This window comes from Nematolebias whitei, chromosome 14 (assembly GCF_014905685.2).
Source record: "Nematolebias whitei isolate Nwh7 chromosome 14, NemWhi1, whole genome shotgun sequence".
In the NCBI taxonomy this organism is placed as follows: Eukaryota; Metazoa; Chordata; class Actinopteri; order Cyprinodontiformes; family Rivulidae; genus Nematolebias; species Nematolebias whitei.
The window spans coordinates 38,341,849-38,353,303 of NC_056511.1; the positions used below are offsets into that span (position 1 = coordinate 38,341,849).

An 11,455-nucleotide genomic window follows, 5' to 3' on the forward strand; every position below is an offset into this window, starting at 1 on the left:
GGTGGCCTGTTCATGTGTCACCACTACAGACACCTGGTTTATTGACACCCCCTTCTTGAAGTCGGATCTTTCTCCTCTTTTGCACCAGGTTCGTTGTAACCTAGCCTTCCTGTTCTCCCTCCCAGGAGTCAACCACCGTCATGTTGTCCAGGTCTGCGTTCGAAGTGGATTGCTCCGCCTGATCTTCATCTGGCGCCGCTCGCTTTCTGGGTGTCCTGGCCTCCTGGGCCGGGACAGCGGGATGACTTGCTGGGCTGATCTCCGTTAGGTCAGCCGATCTGGAAGACTGGAGGGTCGGTGGGATCTCAACAAGGGGTGAACCTACAGGAGTAATGTTTTCTATTATGACCTGCCTCCTAACTTGTGGGGTTATGGCAACTAAAATAGGCATCTGACGAAGCTGTTTCAGCCGCATAGGGGCAACCTGTAACCCTTCAGATTCAGCAGTTTCTGAATGGGTCAAGCCTTCTGGTGTCAAGATTGGAGGCTCAGAATCAGATGGGCTGGTTGGGTCAGTGAGGGCCGTGCCATCGGTACTCAGAGGACCGGATCGGCTCGCCTCGCTACTTAAATATCTGTCAAAGTCATCCAGGTAATTTTCCAGGAGACTTAGATCGTTATGATCTAATGGATGTTCAGACAACCTTCTAGGGGACATTTCTACCTCCATGGGCTCGGTTTCATTATAGGATGTAGTTGGCAAAAGGTCAGGTGGGCCATTAGTTGGGTCTTGGGGCTGGCTGGCTATCTCGGGTGGGGTTGTAGGGACACTGACACTGGCTCGTCTACCTTCTTCCCTAACTACCATGGGCACGGAGACTACCGGGGGGCTAGTTGTCAACCCTGCCGTTAGAATGACCGTGGCAGATGAGGACGTGAGCTCTCGGGGCTCCTGTGTGACCCTAAAGGAGGGGCCGTGAACCAACGGCAACCCTGTGGCCAGATGGTAGGCTATATGCCTGATAGTTTTATTTGTGTTTTCCCAGAGTTTTACTATTACTGGGTAATACGTGGCTCTCCTAGGGATGGCTATTCTAGGTATGTAGGGTTCAGAGCCCTCGGCCGAGGTCCAGATGACCTTGCAGGTGCTCTCTACCTCCCAGCACTCTTCTGCCGACACCTGAGGAAGACTGGCGGGCTCATCAGAGACCAAAATACCATGTACTCCAGTTGCAATTATAACTTTAGAGTGGCAGCCCTGGCACCACCAGGTTGGACCCACGGCCCATAGAAATCGGGTATCTTCCAACCCCAAAAGGCAATAGCAGCAGACCATTTGAGGTCCTATTGCTGTTGAAATTCTGGGGCGCTGATTCTGCATTTTGACCGTTGTGGCTTATTTGGTCCAACCTTTGCCCTTAATTATTTTTTAGAGTGAGGTTTTCTTAAACCGATAAAGGGTGGTTCTGCCCTGTCGTCTGGCTATCCCACAATAGGTGCGGGTAATGAATTTCTCCCACTCTTCCAATTGGTTTAATTGTTGGGCTGTGATCACGGTTTTCCAATCACAGTACCCAGGTAACAGTAATCCTGAGGTATTCGAGATGCCGTATTCCCTATAAGTAACGCTAATGTATTTATCCTGCCCTGCAGTTTCTATTTTTTGGATTTTGCATACGTCACCACAAGGGGTTACTCTAATCCTCTGGATCTGCTCGTGGTCGTACACTTTCGCTTCACAGTGGCAGAGGATGATTTCTCCGGTTTTTGTCGTTACTACGAGTTTGTCCGGAGCTGTGAAAGCGAACGCCCAGTTGCTGTAGACTGTTGCTGTGGTCAGGATGTAGAACAGGATCTGCATTCTGCTCCTTATGCTTTCTATAAAGAGAGTACATGTAATATAACATGGTAAAATAATAACAATGAAATCAAGGTCTGCTTCCACTCTCGGTCCTCATCGTGTCTCTGAAACACTCAACTTCGTATTGCTGGGCCTATACAGGCCGTCAGCTATCCATTGAGCATTTACCAGACCGATGATACCTCGAGTTCACATAATTCAAAAATAAAATCAATCATAATAAGAGAGAAAAATAACATTTAAACACTAAATCAATCTTTAAAATTTTAATAAAAGTTAGCAAAGGCGGGGAGGGGTAAAGCTGTTGTTGGTTATTTGATTACTTCTGTCATTATCTCGTTAGATTGGCTTGTCTCATTATCCTCCTGAGAATCTGCGGCCTTCGCTCCCCACCGGTGCAGGGGGAGCTGGATCAGGTCTTGGCTTAAAGATAGCGGCATAGGTCATCATCCACACCACTATAGGCATTGTGGTGCAGAGGCTGGCCCAATAGGCTATTGCACAAATTCCCCAGACTAGACCCCATCCTATTAACATGGCCAATTTTTTGGTCCATTTTCGTCTGTTTTGTGGTTGCAAGGATACTGTCTGGTACAGCATATTTGCCAACACCGTCACGGCCACTGTCCCTTCGACTATGGTCGCTACAATTCTCCCTGTGGTACCTCCACAGCTCGTGACTGGTATTGGTACCGGAGTAAGCGCTGCCGCACATTCAAGGCTAATCACTATGGAATCTTCTATTAGCCATGCTGAAATTATAATCTTCTGCAGGTAGGTGAGTTTGATTCTTCCTAACAGATAAGTGACAAAGAAATGAGGCGATATTTCAGGTCGTTTGAGTATCACATGGGAAACTATCACTCTAGCGTAAGTCTGAACTGCTACAGGAAATCTTATCAACCTTTCCTTACTCCAGTCTCCGGTGTGGCAGTAGCACATCCATGCAACCATTGTTAAAAAGTATTCTATATTGCTCCCATTAAAATAGGCTGGACATTCTGACAAAATGGTAAGATTTGGGGTCATTGTAGTCTCTGTCTCCCAATCTATAATACTCACATCGATGGTTGGAGTATGAGACATGCAGTCGTCTTGATTGTCCATAGAGATTTTTGAATTGCTTCTGTCCTGATCCTTGCTCTTTACTGCTCCCGGGGTAAGAGTTAAGCCGCTTCCCTGTTTATCTAATTTAAGGCTGAGCCGCACCCTACTCTGATGGGGGTGGCCTATAGCTCCTCCTCCATGGGCGGCATCCGGCTCTGAGGCACTCTCGTAAGAATACTTTACCTAATAAGGCAGCGGCTACTATCCCGACTACACTTAACAAATAAGGCCATACTTTGAGGAAGATACTAACTATCCATCCTTCTACCGTTTCTCCACCCTCTTTGATTACTTCACCTACGCCTTTCACCACCTCTGTGACCTTTCGGCCAACGGTGTAACTAACGGTTTCATACCATGCGCAAGTGTGTTCATCTTCCTGTGTGCCACATTTCTTCCAGTTTTCCTCTGGATACTGGCATGTGAGATTCGAGTAGATTTTATTTGGGCCTACCCACTCATAGCCCTCTATCTCATTGCCCAAGCACAGGCTGCGTCTCACTGCGTGGCCTTCTACTAAAGCTATCATTGAATCTGAGACAAAGGGGACTATTACTCCTTGAACTTGTTTCCTGGCGTGAAGCTGATATCCTAATATCTTATCTTCGCAGTGACCCTCAGGTACCCATCGTCTCCACTTGCCGCTATGTTTTTTCCACACTACCTGTGCTGCGTGCAAGGTGTATTCAGATCCATAATAACTCTTACAGTAGCTTTCCCATCCTGGTATCGTACCACAAGGCCTTCGAGCTAATGTAAGGACACATTGTGTTTTTGCCCTATTACAAGTCATGTGCCATGGTCTGGGACTAACATACCTATCCGGTCTATACAGGGGACTGGCCCATATGTCTTGCTCTTTAGAATAGACCGTGGCCAAATACTGATACTTAATCCAGTAGTTATTTGAAAGTTGCAAGCATGGCGCTACCCATTCTCTAATTTCTTCTTCCTGGAACCCCCACCATGTTCTAGAGTCATCTCGTTGATGATATTCATGCCATGCTTGGAGCAAGATTTTAACCGTTTCTTGTCTACGTAATTCTGAGCAATCATATCGCCAGGTGGACATAACGGCGACCTCTGTCTCCCATAATCTACATCTAGGCGACGCTCCACTACTTTGCCACACCGAGTTGTTAAGACTAAGAAAAATCCGCTCGGCTACACATTTGTCTATTTTGTCAAAATCGCCTTTAGGTGCATTGAGAAGCTCATCTGGTTTTGGCAGTTTTTGTACATACATGTCTGTATAATACGGTCCCATGAGGCCCTCAGACGTCCTGGAATACCCCTCCACGAAGTCACCTTCGAAGTGAGGCAGTCCAGTCGCAATCCAGACCCAGGGTAATGTCGCATTCAACCAGTTCTCATGCCAGGCATTATGTGGGTGAAATATGGCTGCCCAACTCCAGTAATAATAACGCTGATTCTGTACTGGAGTTATGGGTAGATAATTTTGAGTTTGGCATTCAGAATATAAGTTCCAAAAACAATATGGTAACTTAATCACTTTGGTCTTCATACATTGCTCTAACAGGTCAGGTCTGGCGATCATTGTTTTCCCATTTATCTCTATTATTTGGTATTGATGCAATTGGAGCTTCGTTTTGGCCTTGACTGTGGCATGGGGAGGCGGTGTAGGGCGCCTATTAGACCCCCAGTCTGTAGCATTTTTCTTGAGTGTTCTTTCATATCGTATTGTGTGAATTACCTTATTAGTGGTCGAATTCAGGTATTTACCTGTGCGATTCCTTTGAATAAGAGGGGGGATTCGGTCACAATCTAAGTGGATGTCGCCCCAGAACTCTCGACGAGGGAGAATTGCCTGGCAGCTGTCGTTTTTAGGTGGGGCCGGAAGAATTACTTCTCGGTCCCAGTAGCCTTGATGCTTTAATCCAATCAACGGTCGACATATCCAATCGCAGTGCCACTCAGGGGTTCCGTCCTGGGGCTGTATCCAGTTACATCTTGTTGATCGTTTGATCTGCTCTTTCAAAATTGCTATTCCGATGACTCTTTTCTCTGGTAGTATCATTAGATTGGTGACGACCCAATTGGGTCCGTCAGTTTCTGGGTCGGTGGAATGGTCTGCTACTGTTAGGTTTCCGGCCATTAAAGCCTCGCTCCATCCTGCCGTGACTCTCAGTCTGTTCATCCAGGCCTGATGACCCTCTTTCTTCAATTTATTCCAAGCTGCTATTTGGTTCTGGATGTTCTTTGCCGGGTTCCATGGTAAGGAAATATTCTGTGTATCGATATCCCAACAGTTCATGTCTGCATATTTTGATTTTCCATGGGCAACTGCCACATGTGTCAGGCTCCAGGGTCTGACTCCGGCTTGGTATAAGATAACCAACAACATTGCTAAGCCTATTAACACTACGAGTCCCCGCAGGAGGATTCGCAGGCAGGTTGCTTTATCCAAAATCGTAATCCTTTGACGGTCCATAGGTCGGTTTGGGGTCGCTTCATCATCGCTTTCATCGCTATTTGGATCATCACTGTTGGAGTTTCTGTTTCTCATGTGAATCATTTCGAGAGGGGCCCTTGCTCCTTTGTCCTCGATGTCTCGGCTTTGAGTGTCTGTGGGTTGTCGACACTCGTCCCTTAAGTAGTTCTTGATATATAGGAGAGGGGTGTGGCAGCTCTGGCTGTAGTCCTTTCCATACATATTTCCATTGAGTCACCAGCCATTTTTCGGGTTCAGGTTGGGGTCCGTAGAGGTCCCAACTTTGTTGAAAGTTAGGTCCTGCAGTTATTTTCCGTTGAGCCTTACAAAGGGCCTCTAAATATTGAAGTACAGTTGGACCATGTTCTTGCAATGTCTCTTTTTGTGTTATCAGGGGATTATCTTGGTATAGGACATGTACTGTGTACGCCTTTCTTATCCAAGGACTGTAATCGTGAACCGGTGTATATTCCCGATCTCTTATAATTCTTATAGGCAAATTTTGATTCTCAAACACGTACCGTTTTGGGTCATCTGTTCGTCTTCTGATGGCTTTCACCATTCTTGGGCTTGTACTCCAAATTATCATTCCCCCTATCGAGACCTCGAAATATCTGCTCTGGTATGGCTCGTGGTAATTGGGTCCCCATCGGAGCTTTATTTCCTTTCCCCATAGGGTCAGGTAGACCACGTTAAATATCCATGGGGATGTTGGTGGGCAAGGTTGGAGCTGGGCGTCGTATCTAGGGAGGTACACTTGCCTTGAATGTTGTTCTATTTGGGGATCGTCCAGGTGAGGTTGCCTCTTGTACTGGCGATTGGAGTAGAAATAATTTCTCGTAGGGTCTTCCCATTTGAGGAAGTCAATTGCTGGTTCATCGAGCCAAATTATGTCTTTTGCAGTTTTTAAAGCTGGTATTGTCGAGCCAGTTTGTCTGCACTGGATCAGTACGTTGGTTATTCCAGCACTAAGGGGTTTTGAGTCTATAATATCTTCCTCACGTACGGGGCCCCTGGTGAAGGTGCAACCAGACATGCTCGCTTAGGGTATCTTGTCTTCTGGTAGATTGGATGCGCGGGCTGTTCGGCTCCAGATCCTCTGGGATCTCTATTTGTTACTCGCCCTTTATAAAGTTCTACACTGAGCGGTGAGGGGTGGTGTAAGTCCGGTCTTAATCCTCGCCACACCCACTTCCATTGTCTGACTGACCACTCAGAGGGTTCTCCTAGGGGACCCTCCATTGGCTCAAGCTGATCGCCAAGATAGCTGATCATTTCATCCCAATCACCATATCTCTCCATTGCTTCTCCCATTACTCGCTCCACCAGCTCCTCTCTTGCGGCCTTATGCTGGTCGTAGGCTTCTCCCATCTCTGTCAGCGCTGTTGTCAGGCTGATCAGCGGGTGTCCTCTGTAAGATACTTTTATTCTGTTAGCCGCTCGTGTGGGGTGTGAACCCCACCTGTCAAGTGGAGTTTGGACTCGATCATACAACATTTTCAGGGGTAACTGGGTGTTTTCAATCACCACTCGTTCTGGTTCCGCTATTCTCTTGTTGATTTTCGTTCTCAGCGTTGGGCTCGTAGCCCAGATTATCAGTCCTCCCAGCGAAATCTCGCAGTATTCTGTTTGGTGAGGTTCTTCATAGTTTGGTCCCCACTTGAGTGTAACTGATTTATTCTTTATCTCCATTTGGACCATATTAAAGATCCATGGTGTTCCCATCGGACTAGGGTTATATGGGAATTTTAAGTTATCACTTAACAGGGTTAGGCCAGGAACTCTGTGGCTAGCTCTAGTGAGATCTGCTTCTCTAAAGGTTTGCAGATGTGAATTATAATAATTTTTTGTTTTTGCCAGGAAGTTTGAAAAGTCCTTCTTTGGTCTGTCTAATTCCACCACTTGGCCTCTCACAAGCAGGGCCGGTTTGTACATCTCAGTTCCGGGTGCTTGAAACAACATATTCTGCACTTCTTCTTCAGTTGTATGGCTACTTTGAGTATTAAAGGCATTTACTTTATATTTCCATGTTGGTAAGGCTGCTATTGCACTGGTTTTAACACGACATGTTTCAATAGGCCTAACTTGTTTTACGTGTCCTATTTTTCTCCAGATGTGGCTCGTGTCTTTTATTGTTTTTCTTAGAGGTTCTTTACCTTTTCTTTTCTTGCTCCCAGCGATGAGTCCAGCGACCCCTTGTTTATCTCCTACTTGCGTGCTTTCTTGTCCGCATGCTTCCATTTTCCTTGGAACGCTTTTTTTGGCCCAACTCTTCAGTCCTTTCTTCTCAGTTTTGTTTGCTACTGACTCCTCCGAGCAGTTTTTGTATTCCTTAATTGGGTGGGCTGTGGCTCCCACCAGGCACGTTCCTTCTTCCCGGATCGGGTATACCTCAGCTCCGACCGAGTACACTCCCTGGTATGGTGCAATGACCATCTGCACGGAAACTTTAACCCTCTGGGTGGAGTCGGGCTTTGTGGGCGTTCCTGCCCTCTGTGCAGCAGTTCCGGGGATCTGGAGCACTCCGTTCCTCTCCCAAGCTTCAGGGGTTACCAAGAATTCAACTGTTTTCTGCATGGGTTTAGCTTCATGCCTGGCCCATCCATCCAGACTAGTAGTACAATAGTACAAGTTATTATATCTGGTTCCGGTCTCTCGGGGGACGTCTGGCAGGGGCACTAGGGGGACTTCCTGGTTCATAATTACTTCCGTAATCAGCTGAGCCCATGTTGTTAATTCCCAGGGCCCTGTCCAGCCTTTCTGTCCAGCCTCGCCGGTTTCTTCGTCAGGTAACACACCCGCCTCTTCTTTTTTGCTCCTTGCGCTTGTTTGGTTTCGAAGTACTCTAAAAACTAAGGGAAACTGCTGAGTACCGAGGGGGGCATTCCTTTTCTTACCCCTCGAAGAATCATAAGGCCAGGCTTGATGTACAGCCTGCTCGAGCAATTCTCCGGGATTTATCTTCTTCCTGTGCTGCCGCTTTCTTCTTCTTCCATCCAGTTCTCCTAGTTCTGGATAAAGTAGTGGGGCTGAAGGTGTTACTTTTAGAGAACTGTAGACGAATTCTTGGTCATACTGCTGTTCGGTCAGGGATCCTTCCGAGGCCCTGGTTTCATCTTCATCAAGTTGAGCTCTGAAAGATTTGAGGGGACTGTGATACCTCCTTACTTGCCAGCCCATTGCCCTCTCAGAGTGCAGCAGTTGGCCTTCCTCCATCTGTGTATCACAGGCTGAACAGTATTTTACTTCGGTGCCATCCCACTCGCATGCACAGTCTTGTGGGCCTTTGCCGCTTATATCCCATTGTGTGATGATAGTTGCTCGAGGTAATGTGGTAATCCTGCATTCTCCACAAATGAATGCGTCCATTACCTTTACAGGTTTTATCTGCAGCTGACGTGCGTCCATCTTGTTTGTTTTAGGCTTGATGGGCTTCTCCATCCCTGGTCCTTCCCAGAGAAGGGGTAATCCACTTGGTTTCAGGCAGAGCGTACAATTGTTCTCCTGCAGGCTCCACCTGAAGGTTTCTCCTTCTTTTGACAGGTATCCTTTCTTTGCATATTCCAATGTGCTCAAGGCCCTACCCGTCCAAAGCCCTGAGACTGTTCTTCTTAGTATCACTCCCCCACATATAGTGGCCAGTCTAATATAAGGGAGCATGGTGCTTGGTTCTGTGGCCATACTCTGGTTTCTGGTTTCTACTAGCTAGGAACTGGCTTCAGTTGCTCTATTCCTTGGATCCCTTTCTTCTCTAGCTCAACTGTGTTTTTATCTAACACTTTTCTCACTCTGTCTGTGGTGTTATATTTAGGCTTCACTGCAACTGCTGATGGGTGATCCTGTGCTCTGACCCACACCTTCTGTCCTACCCTGAATGGGGCCTCGGAGTCTGACTGTTCCTCTTTATCCTCAGAGCTCCGCCCAACTTCAGGCGTGCTAAACCATCGTTGGTTGAGCTCTTCTGAGGGGGAGGGTCTACCAGCTCTTCTCCTGTCATTCAAGGCCTGACCTATCTCCACAGTTTTAGTACTCCATTCTTTGGTATTAGCATTTTTAGCTATCCAATTTTTGACTAAACCTATGGTTCTTTCTGCTACTCCATTGGCTTGAGGTGTGTAAGGAGGCGAATAAACGCGCATGACCCCAAAAGTCTGACACCAGTGATCCACCTGTGCATTGCGGAAGTGTGTCCCATTATCGGTTCTCAACTCTTTTGGAACTCCTAACGACCCACAGACTTGTCCCAGCATACTAACAACACTGTTGCCATTAGCTTTTCTAGCTGGTTTTACCACCACGTACCCTGACATCGAGTCTACTAGCACTAGAAGGTATTTCTCTCCTTTCTTGCCTGTAACTCCCATAGGCCCAGCTACATCCATGCATATTGAGCCCCATGGTGTGGTACTTTTGATGGTTTGTCCATCCACTCGGTGTCCTCGCCTTCCTGCGTTGTATTGACCGCATACATCACAGTTTTGTAACACCTTGCGGACCTGTTTCAACGGGATCCTGAGCTCCTGACACTCCAACTCCTTACGTGTGGGTTGTACGCCTGCATGACCTAGACCCTCATGCACGCTCCGTACAACCTGCTCCACGTACTTCTCTGGGACCCTCCGACCTTCGGAGGTTCTGTCCCATTCCTCGATCCCGACAAAGACTATTTTTCTCTGCTGTACATAGCGGTCAACTTCTTCGTTGCCTTGCCAGTATTTTCCCTCTCTAGTGTGGGCTTTCTGGTGCTCTACTTCTAACTTCAGATTTAGCCTGATCTCAGCTATTTTCTTCCACAAGTCATGGTGAGCTACCACTTTGCCCTTCGCACTTTCAAATCCATTTTCTTCCCAGATGGCTAGATCCTCATTTAGAGCTTGTGCACAATAGTGGCTGTCTGTCACCACTTTAGCCGTTCTTATCTTCTTGTGAGTTAGTTCTAGCAGTCCTTCGAGTACTGCCGTAACTTCGCCTGTTTGTGCACTACCCTGTACTCTCCCCCTTCTACGGCAGCACTCGTTCCCCTGATATTTGAGGATAAATCCCCAATGTGCTACCTGATCTGACCCTTTTTTGGATCCATCTGTGTAGAGAGTCCAGTCGTGCTGCTTCGGTTCTTCGGGCACTTCTTTGGCTGCTTTTTTACTCACTGGTTGTGCAGGGCCTATCTCCAAATCCGGGTCTAACAGAATGTCTTCCCATCTACCCCACCTTGTGTTAGTAGCCTTGGTACTTTCTATTGTCCCTTTTCTGAGATACTTGTGCACTTGGCTTTGTGTCACTACTCTAATAGGCTGCCCCTGGGCCAAATCTTTTAATGTCCCCCAGTATCTAGCAAGCACTGCTAGCTCTTTTTCTTCTTGAGGAAACTTTTTCTCTACTGAAGTCAAGGTGTAACTCCATAGAGTAACTAATCCACCGTTTTCGTTCTTCACGGCTATCATGGCATCATCACTGTCGCAGCTGACTTCAGCTATGAGTTTTGTCATTAGGCTTCTTGGTTCCAGCCTTACTGCTTCCTGAATCTTTTTCCTAAGCTCTTCTAAGTCCTGTTGATTTTCTGCTGTCCAGACCCATAATTTCTTACTGTTCAACTGACTGTCATTTTCTTTTTTCTTTAGGCAGGCATACAGTGGTTTGGCGTATCTCTGATAGTTAGGGACATGATCTCTCACATAGTTACACAGTCCTAAGATCTTCTGTAGGTCGTTCTCTGACTCAGGAGGCTGAATTTGTTCGAGTTTCTCCCTATACCCTTCTGAGAGTCCTAGGTCTGCTGTCACTTGAAACCCTAAATAATTAACTTGGAACTGTCCAAGCTGGCATTTTTTCAAATTCAGTTTCAACCCTGCTTCTGTGACTCGCTGCACCACTTTAGCTAACCTCTCCAGGTGCTCTTCCTCCGTGTCATCTGCGATAAACACATCGTCGATGTAAATTGTGGCGCCTAAGTCTTTGAGCACGTCCATCACGACCGACTGAAATACATTAGGAGAGTTTTTATATCCCTGCGGTAGCCGCTGCCAAACATAGCTCTTTCCCTGGTGGGTAAAAGCTGTCTTTCCCTGTGACTGTTTTGCCAGCCTAAGAGAGAAAAA

The 11,455-nt window shown here is 46.9% G+C and overlaps 1 protein-coding gene across 1 annotated transcript in view; it reads right to left on the reverse strand.

The window, feature by feature from the left end:
- Window positions 1-100: 100 nt before the first annotated feature.
- The window catches only part of LOC119420293 (claudin-15), a 23,677-nt gene continuing 12,322 nt past the window's right edge, over window positions 101-11,455 (reverse strand). The window contains exons 3-4 of the mRNA XM_037687682.1: window positions 1,637-1,770; window positions 101-286 (exon numbers count right to left, since the gene is read on the reverse strand). Of these exons, the coding sequence (XP_037543610.1) occupies window positions 101-286; window positions 1,637-1,770 (320 nt within the window). The remainder of the gene's footprint in view (window positions 287-1,636; window positions 1,771-11,455) is intronic.